At 43.7% G+C, this 15,600-nt stretch overlaps 2 protein-coding genes across 4 annotated transcripts in view; one reads left to right on the top strand and one right to left on the bottom strand.

Annotated features, from left to right (window-relative positions):
• Nucleotides 1-7,495, bottom strand: part of tbc1d22a (TBC1 domain family, member 22a) — a 113,684-nt gene extending 106,189 nt beyond the window's left edge. For all 3 annotated transcript variants that reach the window (XM_056424453.1, XM_056424455.1, XM_056424454.1), the window contains exons 1-4: nucleotides 7,307-7,495; nucleotides 6,804-6,860; nucleotides 4,763-4,946; nucleotides 31-292 (exon numbers count right to left, since the gene is read on the bottom strand). In XM_056424453.1, coding sequence (XP_056280428.1) covers nucleotides 31-292; nucleotides 4,763-4,946; nucleotides 6,804-6,860; nucleotides 7,307-7,368 — 565 coding nt within the window. In that variant the 5' untranslated portion in view covers nucleotides 7,369-7,495. The remainder of the gene's footprint in view (nucleotides 1-30; nucleotides 293-4,762; nucleotides 4,947-6,803; nucleotides 6,861-7,306) is intronic.
• A 1,392-nt stretch (nucleotides 7,496-8,887) lies between these two features.
• cerk (ceramide kinase) overlaps nucleotides 8,888-15,600 on the top strand; it is a 38,380-nt gene continuing 31,667 nt past the window's right edge. Inside the window, exon 1 of the mRNA XM_056425223.1 lies at nucleotides 8,888-9,094. Within this exon, the coding sequence (XP_056281198.1) occupies nucleotides 8,944-9,094 (151 nt within the window). The 5' untranslated portion in view covers nucleotides 8,888-8,943. The remainder of the gene's footprint in view (nucleotides 9,095-15,600) is intronic.

Raw genomic sequence — 15,600 nt, 5'->3', positions numbered from 1 at the left:
TTAGGACACTGAGCAACGGTGCTCGCTGACCTTTAGGTGACCCAATTGGAGCTTCGCTGTGGGACTTTACAAGGCGGCCATCAGTGTAAGAGCTGCTCTGGGAGGCAAACGAGACATCTGGGTTGGTCACATCTCCTTCCCCATCCCCATCCCCATCCTCCTCGTCTTCCTCATTGTCGTCGTCCTCCTCCTCTGCCACCACCTCCTCCTGTGTGTCCTCTTCTGTCTGTTCCAGCTCCGTCGTGTCGTCCTGCCTCTGTCTCTCCTGCTGCTTGCTGTGATTCTCGATGACCTGTTCAGTTGACCAAAAAAAAGAGGCGTGGCACCGGTGAGCTTCAGGTTCAACGGACAAGAGAGACAACTCCATGAACCTACCGTAACATATAGCGTATTACAAAAGGCTTTTGTAAACTAAGTTAGCAGATTGAGCTGATGGGTATTAATTTAGAGTGCTGTTTCATAAATGTTTGTTGTCCAGAGCTTATTATTAGCAATGATCTCCTAAAATAAATCCCATTAGCTTTTTGACGACTGAACCAGTGTAATGCTAACTTGTAGGTTTGGTCTACAAAAAGATGGCATCCCTGCAGCACTCTATTCTCTAAGAGAAAGATTAAACAACGTGCAATTTCCCCTGCGATTCAACATTCATGCACAAAGCACATTAGTGACTCCCCCAAACCTCCTTTCGTCTCCACCAATCTTAAAAGTTAAGCACAAACTTTAACAGTACATTTAGTCACATTAATGTCTTTTCAATCCCTCAAAAGAACATAAATGACATTTTCACAAGAATATATAATTTAGCTAATGTTTATTCTATTAAGGATATTCAGTCAGCATAACATTTCAAAGCATTCGTTTATGGAAAATGTAGTTACGCATGGCGCTGTCGAGCAGTTACCCACCGATGACTCTAGAGTAGAGACTGTGTCTGTCCCACGGCCACTTCAATTAAATAAATCAAAAGTAAGCAGAAGAGGAGTCGTACACAATAACCTTATACAAGTTAACACCATTATTTCAGCAGTGCAACAAAACAGGTCTATTAAATGTGGTCTCCTAAATATTAGATCTCTGTCATCTAAAGCTGTGTTACTAAATGATTTAATATCAGATAATCACATTGATTTATGTTGCCTAACTGAAACCTGGCTGAGCCATGAAGAATATGTCTGCCTAAATGAATCGACTCCTCCAAGTCATATTAATACTCACATTCCTCGAGGCACCGGTCGAGGAGGTGGAGTAGCAGCCATCTTTGAATCGAGCCTATTAATTAATCCTCAACCAAAATTACACTACACCTCATTTGAAAGCCTTGTTCTTAGTCTTTCACATCCAACCTGGAAAACACTACAGCCAATTCTATTTGTGATTCTGTACCGGCCACCAGGTCCATATTCAGAGTTTATATCTGAATTCTCAGAATTTATATCAAGTTTGGTTCTTAAAACTGATAAAGTTATTATTGTTGGAGATTTTAATATCCATGTGGATGTTGATAATGATTTCCTTAGTGCTGCATTCATCTCATTGTTGGACTCGATTGGCTTCTGCCAGAGAGTACAGAAACCCACTCACAGCTTTGGCCACACGCTTGATCTTGTTCTTACTTATGGCGTTGACATTGAGCATTTGAACGTCTTCCCACAGAATCCTCTCCTGTCAGACCACAACCTCATAACTTTTGAATTTATACTACCGGAGTGTACTCCGTTAGTCAAAAGTTTCTACACCAGATGTCTAACTGACAGTGCTGTAGCTAAATTTAAAGCGATTCCTTCTGTATTTGATTCGATACCACGTCTCAATATAACAGAGGACTCCTGGTCTAACTTTAGTCCGTCCCAGATTGATCATCTTGTTGACAGTGCCATAGGCTCTCTGAGAATGACACTGGACTCGATAGCCCCTCTGAAGAAGAAGACAGTGAGGAAGAGGAGGTTTGCTCCCTGGTATAACCCTCAGACCCGCAAACTGAAGCAAACGTCACGAAAGCTTTAACGCATATGGCGTTCAACTAATCTGGAAGAATCCCGCTTAGTTTGGCGAGATAGTCTTAAAACTTATAAGAAGGCCCTCCGTAATGCCAGAGCAGCCTATTACTCATCAGTAATAGAAAAAAATAAGAACAACCCCAGGTTTCTCTTCAGCACTGTAGCCAGGCTGACAGAGAGTCACAGCTCTGTGGAGCCGAGCATTCCTATAAACCTTAGTGGTAATGACTTTATGAACTTCTTTAATGAAAAGATTTTAACTATTAGGGACAAGATTAATAATCTCTTGCCCTTAACCAGTGCCAATCTGTCCTCAAGTGGAATGGCCTTGGAAACCGCTGTATGCCCTGGTGTATATTTGGAGGGATTTTCTCCTATCAACCGTGACCAATTATTTTCAACGGTTTCTACTTGAACACGTCTACCTGTCTCTTGGACCCCATCCCGACGAGGCTGCTTAAAGACGTTTTGCCTTTAATTGGCGGCTCTCTATTAGATATTATCAATGTGTCTCTGCTAACAGGCCACGTACCACACTCCTTCAAGGTGGCTGTTATTAAACCTCTCCTGAAGAAGCCCACTCTGGATCCAGAGGTATTGGCTAACTACAGACCGATCTCTAACCTCCCTTCCTCTCCAAGATCCTTGAGAAAGTGGTCGCAAATCAGTTGTGCGACTTTCTACATCATAATAGTTTATTTGAGAAATTTCAATCAGGATTTAGAAAACACCACAGCACCGAGACGGCACTGGTGAAAATTACAAATGACCTCTTAATGGCAGCAGATAAAGGACTCCTCTCTGTCCTGGTCTTGTTAGACCTTAGTGCTGCATTCGACACCATTGACCATGACATCCTGTTACAGAGACTGGAGCAGTCGATTGGCATTTCAGGCACGGCACTAATTTGGTTTAAATCCTATTTATCAGATCGATCTCAGTTTGTATTTGTAAACGATGACGCCTCGATAACCACCAACGTTAATCACGGAGTTCCACAAGGTTCTGTGCTTGGACCAATTTTATTTACCTTATACATGCTTCCTTTGGGCAATATTATCAGGAAACACTCCATAAACTTTCATTGTTATGCAGATGACACTCAACTATATTTATCGATAAAACCAGAGGAGAGCAACCAACTCTGTAAAATTCAAGCATGTCTTAAAGACATAAAAACATGGATGACCTGCAACTTCTTGATGTTAAACTCAGACAAAACCAAGGTAATTTTAATCGGCCCTGAGCACCTCAGAGATCAATTATCTGGTGATGTGGATTCTGTAGACGGCATTGCCCTGGCATCCAACACCACTGTAAAGAATCTTGGCGTTATCTTTGATCGGGACTTGTCCTTTAACTCCCACGTAAAGCAAATCTCAAGGACTGCATTCTTTCATCTACGTAATATTTCAAAAATCAGGCACATCTTGTCTCAAAAAGATGCAGAAAAATTGGTTCACGCGTTCGTTACTTCGAGACTGGATTACTGCAACTCCTTATTATCAGGCTGCTCTAATAAATCTCTTAGGTCCCTCCAGTTGATCCAGAATGCTGCAGCTCGTGTTCTCACTAAAACTAAGAAAAGAGATCACATCACTCCTGCACCAGCTGCTGTGCACTGGCTCCCAGTAAAAGCAAGAATCACTTTTAAAATTCTTCTCTTAACGTACAAAGCCTTGATTGGTGATGCACCATCATATCTTAAGGAGCTTGTAGTACCATATTGCCCCACTAGAGAGCTACGCTCACTAAATGCGGGACTACTTGTAGTTCCTAGAGTCTTAAAAAGTAGAATGGGAGCCAGAGCCTTTAGTTATCAAGCTCCTCTTTTATGGAACCAGCTTCCAATTTCAGTCCAAAGGCAGACACAGTCACCTCATTTAAGACAGAGCTTATAGTTAGGGCTGAATCAGGTTTGCCCTGGTCCAGCCCCTTGATATGCTGCTATAGGCTTATAGCTGCCGGGGGACGTTTTAGGATGCACTGAGCACCTATCTCCTCTTTTTTCTCTCCTTAAGGATGAATTTTCATCTCTCAATCACACGTTACTAACTCTGCTTTCTCCCCGGAGTCCTTTTGACTTCACGTCTCATGGGGTCATCGGACCCTATGAGACGACATAGATCCTATCTGCTGATGGATCATCGAGGTCTGGGCCGTGGAATTCCTGCTTCTGACTACGCCACTGTCCTGTTGAGACTCCGCCAACTGTTGAGACTCCGCCCACTCCTCCTCCCCACCGCCATCTGCCTGATGGATCGTGGAGGTCTCCATCGTGGAATATGCCTACTATGAACTATTCATACACTCTGTCATATTCATTGAATGTATTTAAACTCTAAATCTGTCCTTCTGGACACATTACATCTATTGTTCTGTCCATCCTGGAGAGGGATCCTCCTCTGTTGCTCTCCTGCAGGTTTCTTCCCTTTTTTTCCCCCTGAAGGGTTATTTGGGAGTTTTTCCTGGTCCGATGTGAGGTTTTGGGGCAGGGATGTCTATGTGTACAGATTGTAAAGCACTCCGAGACAAATTTGTAATTTGTGAAATTGGGCTATACAAATAAACTGAATTGAATTGTTTAAAGGGCACTAACATTCATGGAAATGCTTTTTAATGGGCAGCCAAAAGTCAAACATGAACGATGCTGCTATATAGTAGGTGAGTAATCATCGTGAGACCAAGTCTCTGTGGCAGAAAAATATGCCTTTTATCAAATACACTTAAGTTTTAAAAAAACATTTGTTCTCGTTGTTCACCTTATTAGCCGTCTCCATGACGACCTCAATGTTAAGGTTTTGTGCTGCCATGGCCAGCAACTCCTCATCATCATCGCCAACGTCCCAGGCATCACTTGTAATGCTCTCGAACTCCTGGAAGGAGGTCGCCTTCTTGGGCTTGCCTGGCATGGCCGGAGGAGGCTTGTTGACTGCTTTAATCAGGCTGCAGGACAGAGAGAAAACAAAAACAGAGAAGAGGAGTGAGGATAAGAGGCGGCGGGGGAAGATGAGAAGTGATTGATTCTGAAACCGACAGGTGGGTGAAGAAATAAAGTTGAATTAGCACTTTTTTTTAAAGAGACGCTGTTGAAAGAATTACCACTGACAACACAGAAAACACGCAATGAAGTGAGTCACACCTCGAAACAAGACATTTAATCTTAAACACAACAATCACGAGCAGATCTTAAGACCGAACAAGACTGAATCTTGGTCACATTCAAAAGAAACTGAGTTGCTGTCTGTGTGCCAAGGACGCCATTTAATTCAGCCAGAACAAGAAATGCAACAGAAAGAGAATTTAATTTAATTAAACCTTTCCTTATCGTACGATGCAGAAAAAAGGAAGGTGGGAGGGGAGGAGATGCTGTGATTTCTTACAAAGACAAGGATTACCATAATAAAGAGAGAGAGACTGGTCCATATTAGCTTACTTTCATCATAACTTGGAAGTCTGAAACTAAACGCGGACAAAAAACAAGAACTCCCTCAGGAATGTACATGATTAAACATCAGTCAAAAGGAATAAACGGTATTTTACGAAATAATACGGGTGTTTTTCTTTCTTTGTGTCTGTGTGAGTAAAATGAGATACAGTCCAAAAAGTCCAACATATTTCCTATGCAGTACTAAATAATGGTTAAATGAAAAAAAGTTTTACAAGTGTACACACACTTAACATTTCAAGAATCTATAGTTTTTCTAAGTTATTTTTGAGCTATACAAAAAACATTTACTGTAAAAAGTCCAGGCCTTTTATTTTAATGAATGAATTAAAATGTAAAAAATGCATTCATTCTCATATGTTCACACACCCAAGACCTGTGTAGGTACCCTGTAGTCCTGAAATACTGATACTTCAACTTAATTTTTGTAATTGGTAGATCTTCAAATCATGTAAAATAACCAGTTTGTACTAGACATGATTACAAACTTTCAAATAGGTTCAACTAAAACTAACTTGAAGCTTGTCTTTTGTACTTTAAGCTTTCAAACCAGACATCCAACAACTTGATTGACCGGTGGGTGCACATCCACGGACTCTACGGCACCGCACAGGCCATACAGTGTAAGCAAAAGGTAACTAGAATTATACTGCAAGACCCAATGCATGCAGCTTAACACATGTACCGGTAAGCGCGATGTAATTATGGCCACATCGCAGTCCATGAAGTCACGACTGGCGAGTTTGTCGAATGGAAGAACTAAACACTTCCACATTCCTGGGGATGTTTTACAGTATCAATCAGTCAATCTGTCTTCTGAGCGGATGGGTAGGCACTCATCAAGATGTTGACTTGTTTTGTTCTTTCCTGCCAAATACTCATCCTCGACTGGTAACGGTGAATTTAAATTAACCTTAAAAAAAGAACTTTAAAAAGGCCTGACTTATGTTGATGTCCTCTGATATTTTACCACGGGGACGAACGGTTCAATAAAAGTACTGTGTAATCATCCATAAAGTAGAAGTTGCTGATCAGCAAGGAAGTAAAGACAACCCTTTAACCTAACCTCACACACAGCTAACCTAACACGGATCTTCCATGATCAGGATATATATATTCCCCCACTGTTTCACGCAGAATAAATACCTAATTTCATCTTTTGAAACGTTGGGCAAACGGAGAGGAGAGTACGCCAACTTCAGCTCGGGTATTATGTCGTTTAGCAACTGGAGCAAACTTAGCATCAGCAACAAATAAACTTAGGAAAGAAAATGTAAAGTCCAATCGAACACCAAACTAACTCGATTAAAATCATAGTGCATTAAACCTACAGTGACGACGTTATTTTAACTTACTTAGCATGGAGAAGCGGGTCGAGAGGTGGATGTTGTGCGCCGTACACATGCTGAATGCTGAGGAAGTGAAGAAGAGAGAATGTAAATGATGCTGTCAAGCTAGCCACGTTAGCTTCTTATTACCCATAACAATGCCATATAATACTACAATTCGGGGGTTATGTGTGATTGAAAGGACGTGTTGCTGTGTAACTATGGTCACTTCGTATTAAAAAGCGGTTAAAGTATAATAAGTTACAACTCTGACTGTGGTACATTCGCTCAACTGTTAGCCGCCGTTAGCACCGTAGCTCTAAACTCAAAGCAGAAAGCCGTCACCTGTGACTGAGAACAGTTCACCACAGACAACGGCACGCCACAGGGGGTGAAACTCGCAAACTGTACGCGATATCGGAGGACCGTGAGTGAAAGTCGAAGTTGCGTTTGAAGCTCAACAGTGCGGTGTCAGTTGAGTGAGCCTAGCTACCCTGAGCTAGCCTAGCAGGAGGGAACACGTCACTCACCTGCCAGGAACCTTCGCTGTGTTTCTTTTCCAGAACTGTTTCTTGTTTCCGTCATTCGACATTTTCCTTCCGTGGTCCAACCAGTCCTAAACACGAACACGCAGACGCTGTCGTTATCGGTAAAACGTGAAATGTGTGTTTATTTACACCATGTACCCTCCTGCAAAACTCAGAGAGCTGCCATGTTGATTCTGCCTAATCGGCACGCAAACGCTGCTGTGATTGGCCGGGCCGACACTTCCTTGTTGTGAGCCAATCACAAGTGAGATCGGCCGTGAGGTGGCACAGCAATCTGCCGACGTCACGATTTGTCTTCGCTTGTGTTGAAAGACACTCCAAGCAGTGTGTCAATCAAAAGAGCGACGATCAGCATCAGGACCAGAAACTGGGACGATTACCATTTCATTTAACGTTACGAGCAGTGTCTAGTACAAAGCAGATGTATTTGTAGTTAATTGAATCTTTTTTTTATTCTGCACCAGTGTTAATTATCTCTAAAGTGTATTATAAGTCATATCAGCACCATGCACTGTTCAACTGACGTCCAGCTCAGCATGTCGGGGCAGAGTTATTACGGGGTCACATTTATTGAGCCTTTTGTTTGAGGATAAATACTGTAAACAAATTCAAAGTAACAGATTTACACAACACCTCCTCATATTCCCCTTTGTTTTACTTTGTCGCACTCTCAACGCAGCATCATGTTGTGAAAGTCAAACCCACATATATAGTTTTAGCCTTCTTTTGTAAGTCGATGTTTGCCTCATCCCTCTCTGAATGGTGAAGTCACGGTCAATATTACGTTCTCTGTCTGCGACAGTATGGAGGAACCTCACTGCTCTGAGTCATGAACTAGACCCGCTGAAGCAGTGGCTGTTCCACTAGGTTGAAGCAGACAGGATTGGAGGAGGAGCTCTCACTCCATCACTATTTCGCGGTACTGCACACGTCGTGCGCGTGTGTCGGTGTTGGTGGAAAGTGGTAAAAGTTGACGGACAGTGGTTACGACTGGCCCTATAGTTACAGTACAAAGCAAACAAACCCTCTCACACACACAAACAACCAAACACACACACACACACACACACACACACACACACACATCATTAGGCATTTATATATTTGACCAACAATGTGTTCGAAAATTAAATAGGCTATTGTATTGGTCACTGCTGATCAATGAATCAACAAACACATTTGTGAATTGGGTTTAATGAAACATATCAAACATACTAAAAGACTCTATTTATTTGTAATTACCTAGTGCAGGACACCATTTAGACTCAACCTTTACGTACATAACCATAATAAAGTATAAGTATAACATACTGGATGAATTGTTTCCTTGGTATGTACTGTCAAACAATGTTTTAAAATAAAAACAAACATATTTCCAGCAGGTGATGTCATTTATTATGTTATTTCCAATAATAACATATTTAAAGTATAGCCTCTGGAAAGTAGGCCAGTTTCCTGTTTCACGGTCGAGTGAATCCTCTCTCTTGTACACGATCTTGGTGTCAGGTCCCCTCTTCTCCTTGTAGCCAACAACAACTGACTCGTCTCACTTCAGACGCGGCGCGGCGCTTCGTCATGCGGGCTGCAACAACTACATAACGGCGCGTCCGAGCGACATTATGGAAGAACGAGTCCGGCTACTGTCTTCGAAGCTTTTCCTGAAGCACAGGCAGGTAGAAGTTGTCCTGAGCCGCAGCGTCTTCGCGTGGAAGGAAACTGAGAGGAGCAGAACACGCAGCTCCGGGATCATCAGCAACAGTGCTGAAGCAGGTAAGTCCAACACGTAGAAGGGAATGAGTTTGCTCCACTTGTTGGTGCTTAAAGCCTAAGAAGTGTATGCCAAACAGCCCACACATGACATGAGAACAAGCTATTATAAAAAACAAAATGTGGAAATGACATGAAAAAAAACTATTATAAAAAAACAAAATGTGGAAATGACAAGAGAAAAAACTATTACTTAAACAAAATATGGAAATGATATAAACACAAAAAAAAGTAAGAAAACATCAAAAGAAGTAACCAATGTTGTTAATGTCAGCCTATATATCCCTCCAAGAAACAATTTTCCTTTGTTAACCATGTCATCCATGCAACAAAAAGAGAGGAAAAAAGAAAGTGTAGCAGCTCTCCTTACCGGGATCATGCACTTGTTGAGGGAGCAACAGCCGGTTCATGAGCGACTGTAGTTGGGGTCTGTGCCCTGACACGAGCAGGTCACACACATGGGGCTGTTTCTAGACCGATAATTAGGAGGCTCTTGTTTCTTACCGACAAGCCCTAGAAGAGGGTTGACTGTTATTCAACATGTCCCGGTGAACAGGGGTCGTTCTCTATTAACTTTACTCCAAATAAAACAACAACGAAAACAGTGCAGATTTCTGAGCTACAGCTGTACAGCCATACATATTTATGTACATATACCTGGGTGCAGATTAGTTGATACTTTAAACAAGCTAGAGTTAGCCATATAGATTAGAAAAATTAAAACTCTGGATCCCCCACACACACACACAAAAAAGTGCCAAAACTCTCAATTTGTGAGTTTTAATTCCGCTCCATAGACATTATATTGGGAGAGATGTTGTGGACGACTTTCCATCTTTTGCATAGGAGAAGTTTCACTTAATCCAGACGTCCTCATAACCTCCTGAGCCTGATGTTTGTTCATCTAGATGAGTTCCCTGGTCTGCAATTACTGTACCATATCGAGTGGAGTTATTACAGCTGGCACTGCACACTTCAGTTTAAACCTGGCCATTGACCTTCCTCAAAGTGGTATCAAGCGCCCTATAATAACCTGCCATAAAGACTTCCATTTATTGAGTCAATGTTCAACGCGGCTTCACCAAAATATCTCCCCCAGTGATCGCTGCGACAAGAGCAGAGCTCTGTGTACCCTGGAGTTAGGGAATCAAGCCAGGAAACTTAGCCGGCAATAAATATCCAGTAAGTCCAACATCAAACACCACCGAGCCACGATCCATACGGAGAAAACAATGACTGGAACAGCTTGAGCCAACCTCAGCGGCTTATCATGTTTATCTTTGTAGGCATGTGCCCTTTGAGTGGAGTGTGGCTATCACTAGAAGTCAATGCGGTCTAGTTAGTCAGTGATCATGGTAAAGACGAGGGTGGGGGTGGGGGTGGTGCTCCACGTGTTTTACATGTTGTTGAGTTGCATCGTGGGGGAGCCGCGCCTCCCTCTCTGTACGGTTGTCGCTCTGTGTTTGACCTACATTTGCAGCTGTAGATGTGTGCAGCTGTCTGAGACGGATTGGTGAAATGTCCTTGAGATAATTAGCTCTGGAGTTTACGAGGGTTGTTGCCTCTCGCGGGGTCGGTGCCGACGTCGGCAGAAATAAAGCAAACGAACGAGTAAATCCGGAGTAGGGTGGATTATTGACTCTTTGTCACGTACAACACCATTTTCCAATTTAGTTTATCTCGAAAATGGGATAAAAAGGCGACAAAACAAGCGGGGATGTTGGCGGGGAAATGCAGCAGATAGAAGATGACGTATATGAGTCGGCACAGATTTAACATTTCCCTATCAAATAACATTTACAAGTCAAGGAAAATCTGTGAATCAACCGCCGCACTGAGAAGGCATACAAAGTTAATCCCAGCAGATAGCAGAGATTCATGCAGCGGGACTCAGATCTGACAGGTCTTCTTTGGCTCCTATCTTTTCCCTTTTTTCTTCCAAGAATGTCTTTCCCCCCCCACACACACACACACACACTTGTACTCGCATCAAACTGACACAAGTAGAAGTGACAGCACTGGTCCTGATGCAGACCACATGTGTTACCTCTTGACATTCAGGTGGATTCATGAGCGCCCGTCGGTCGGATGTGCTGAGCGGAGAACAAGACAACGGGATCCCAGCCGGGAATGTTTTTGTCCGCACACAGATGCTCTCTCTCTCGCGGACAGAACCGAATCCAATCAGTGAGATGGCGCGGCCTGCGAACCTCGAGTAAATCCTACGTCTACATAATCCCTCGCTCGCTCCTCTTATTCAATGCATGTTCCCATCTTGGAGATCATGGCGTGCACGCTTTGGAGAGCATAGTGATTTTCCCCCAAATCACTATGCTTTGCGAGTAGTACTTCCTCAGGCCCTCTATGCCTGGATATCTCTCTTGGTCGGGGGGGGCGGTTATATATTTTCCTTCGCATCTGGCAGAGCTGGATCGAGATCCAAAGTGTTACAGTCAGGGATTAAACTTTAAGTGTTGGAAACCAGGCTGGAATCGGTTATCGGCGTCACAGAATTTTCTCTTTAACCAAATCCAACAGCCCAAATCTGCACGTAACAAGCGAAGAAGCAAAACAAAGCAACGTGATTGTGTGCGTCGGTGTCTCAAGAAGAAGGCTCGAGCCACGCTGGGAGCACTTTGTGTCGTATTTTGCGTACGTCTGTAAGTTTGCTCTTGCTGTTTTGAGTGCGTAAGTGGGATGCGTGTCGAAAATGTTCGACCGATCCATCCAGTTGATGTAAAACACATTTCACCGGATAAGTGGAGCGCCAGAAGAGCAACACAACCATTAGGCTTCATCCTCTGGGGACCACGACTATCTGTACTGAATTGCATTGAAATCCAGTCAACAGCTCCTCGGGCATTTAGCTAAATAAACAAAAGCATCGGCCTCTCGGTGGCCGTGGAGGGGAAGTCGGGGCCTCACCGACGTCATTAGGCTTCATCCTCTGGGGACCGTGAACGTCTGCAGTACATTTTATGGAATGTTTGCTAAAAAGCCATATCGGATATGTAAGTGGTTGACAAGCGGACCGACATCACCGTCCCATGAGCCCTGCTGCTGGTGCGGCTGTAAAATACAAACAGCAGCTCGTGAAAATGAGGTTTGCATTATCCGTTGAAAACAATGCCGTGTGCAGCACTTCTAGCCCACGCAGTGATCGAGCACTACCACTGCACCCCTATTGGCTCTTCCACCTTTTTCCGTGCTTTCTTCCCCATCTGTTTTCCTAAGCCTTGACATAAAAAAAACACATTGTGCCTGGGAGGAATCCACATGTCTTGTATGACAGCTCACTGCCATGTGTACCCAGGCAGAGCTGCGCCTCGTACTCTAAAGCGGGTGTTCAATGCCCCGTCTGTATACGTCGTGAGACGGCAGCAGAGGTAGAGAGGTGAGGAATGAGCAGTGGCTGGCGACAACAGCTGGAGATTAGGGAAACTGAATCACTGTTTTCTGCTGCATAAATGGCACTTGCATGCATCTGCAGCGAATATCCAGCACGGCGTCGGGAGAATGCTTAAATATTTGGTTGCACCACCCGACAACATCAGCGTTATCGCTCTCGGTGACATCAGTTTCTTGCACCCGTGTTGCATGCCATTTGGAAATGCAATATGTACGGGCAAAACAGGGATGACATAAAACTACATAAACAGTGTGGGGACACCTACAAATTCGAGTATTTCCTTAAGCTTGAGCTGGCACATTGTCAGTGGCAAAAACCTCAGCAACAATAAAGGGATTACACGCTGATCCACTGTGTATAGGGAGGGGTGCAGAGAACAACAGCAGAATATGAATATGATGACGGCTTGTTGTCGGAGGACAAAGGGAAGGTGAGGCCAGTCCCGGCGCTGTCTCAGATATCATGAAATCACTTTTATGAACGCATCGGATATAAATCACATCAAGATCAGATGACATCATCCCCGCAAGTATATCACACGCTTCCTAATTTGGGTCCGATGAGAGAATGTCTGGGGACACTTCAACACGTGTGATGAGGCGTTCGTGGACGACGTGTTAATGCGAGCCACCGTGCGGGAAACCGACATCTTCAGTTGGACCCCGCTCATTTTTAGCGGCACGAGCGTCATGAATCATGATCCTCGCGATGTATCCACAGATGTGCCGCAGCGGGCGCAGCTGCGTGTTGATCCGCCATGACAGTAGAAAGTCGTCTCTGTTTGTGCCAATTTAGTCTGAACGTCAAGCGAGTTGAGGTCGCTCATCATCAGTTGTCACGGGAGAAAGACGCTAAAGCCGCCGCCGCGGATGATTCCATCAAGGCCCGGTGGCACCAGCGTTTTTTAAAAGGGTGAAAGTTATATAGATGGCATTGCCGTGATCAAAGAGCTGCATTTAATGGACCCCCTCAGCTCCACTATATTAACTAAACGATCCTCTTTGTTACGTTGTTATAGGATGCAATAGTTCCCAAGAACCAGTGGCTTTCAATCCTCGTTTGCTACTGCTGGAGTTGTCGTCCTCCAGGTAGTCAAAGGGCCACTTCCCTGATTGTCGACTCCGTGCTTTCTCTCTAGTCCTTCTTTTAAAAGCAAACCACGGAGGTTGCCAGTGCTCTCTATCCCCTGAATGCAAATGACCGCCTGCTTGCAAATCCAATGAGCCTCATTTCAAAGATCCACTGATGCATACAATCACGTGAAAATTCCCCAAATTCACAGATCATCTACAAATCTGCAAACTGGGTCCTGGCCCTGTTCACAGATTACAACATTGCAGGTGTTGATCCGTCTCATTGGTTAGAGTGGAAACCTGTAGCACCCGGTGCCCTGAGGACTTGGATGTTTCCGGCTCGGTAGGAGAAAAAAAAGGCACCAACAATGCCAGAGTTTGGGGGATTACATTCACACTCTGGGCAAAACAACGTGCTGCCGTTGCCAGACTCCGAGGTCTATTTCCTGTCTTGCACATTGGTAGTTGCACATGCCAGCGTTGCTGGCTACGCCTCTTGTTCTCATCGGATCACATGCGATCCTCCCTTTTGTACTCGGCCTTATTTCCATGGCAGTCAAGCTAAAGCTCTCATGTGGGGAAACTGAAGCCTGAAGGGGAGACTTCACAAGTCATTTGATGTTGCTGGTGCTGCTGTTGTTGACATTTTGGGAAATACAATTATTTGATTTGTGGAAAAATGGAAACGGCAGACCAAAACGTCTGTCCAAAAACCTACCGGCACTTCTAAAGCTCATTAAAATAACACTTAACAATTTTTTATTTGTGTAAAATGTAAATACTTTCAGTGCGGGACCGTTTCCTGGCCTGGTGAGTGGATTTTTATTTTTTTGAAAAGGGCATGGTTCTCTTTTTGTCCTAGTTTCCAGTCTTTATACGAAGCTGCTGGCTGTAGTCATACATATTTACAATATTAGTTTTTAACTCTCTGCTAGAAAGCAAATAAGTGCATTTCCCAAAATGTTGAACAATAAGTTATGTATTGGTCCTGCTGTTATTATCTGCAGGTAATCAGCTTGAATACTCAAGTTGAAATAAAGTCGATATTTATGTAATAATTATTGGGCCTAGGCAGTATTAACTTTACCATGCTTCAGTTTAGATATCACAACATTTGGAATCAAGTCCATTAATCTTGTAAATTATACGTACAGCCTCCGACTTTATAAACGTCAGGTGATGATCTGATTTTTCTTTTTTTTATGACCCACATAGTTAAAACTCTATATGCTTCATATGAAAGCATTGATATTGATATCTCCTGGCAGCCTCGAGCGTTTACTGTGGTCTATGGCGGGAACCGCGAGTCAGTAACAGGCACACAGAGCGTCACGCTCCAGGCCACACTAATTTAATCACTTGTGCCCTGAATATTGTTCCAATGGCTGTATTTAATTGTAAGCTCTATATCTACATTGTCCTGCTCCTGACATGATTTATTGTGTTTTTTATTATTTTTTAAGTAATTTTTCATCTTCTTTGGGGCCTCATTGTTGCATCCGAGGCTTTTATTTTTCGAGTAACCGGAGTAAGCTGTAGCAGCTCGGTGGCCGCAACATTTGCTCATATGTATCACCTTTTAGCTTTGCAGCAACAAAACACACATTTTAATATTTTCTTCCAAGTGCAGAGCAAGTTCCAGACATTGGAAGTAAAAAAAATCATCCCTGAAAAGCTGACTTTTGTTGTCGTTGTTGTTGTTGTTGTAGTAGCAGACCCCTTTGGCTAACACACTGAGCCCTGTGCGATGAATAGGAACCACGCGCCGGCAGACTGCCGTGCAAAGATTATTTACAAGCACTAAGAAAAGAGCATGTCAAGGCAGAGAGGATCAGCCTTGTATGGCCGAGGGCTTAACGTGTAGCTTAGAGAGGTGTGCGTGTGCGTGAGTCGGGGTTATTAGAGCTGTGTTGGAATGTGGGAGTGTCGAGAGTTTCCAGTCCCTTCCCGACTCCACGGCTCCCTGCTTGGCCTCGTGCTCGTGTCCAAAGTCGTCCGGACCAGTGAGGGAGGGGACCGCCGCTCGC

Source organism: Pseudoliparis swirei, chromosome 10, assembly GCF_029220125.1.
Source record: "Pseudoliparis swirei isolate HS2019 ecotype Mariana Trench chromosome 10, NWPU_hadal_v1, whole genome shotgun sequence".
Lineage (NCBI taxonomy): Eukaryota > Metazoa > Chordata > Actinopteri > Perciformes > Liparidae > Pseudoliparis > Pseudoliparis swirei.
Note: the sequence above shows the minus strand (reverse complement) of the source record. Positions and strands in the feature narration are given on the sequence as shown.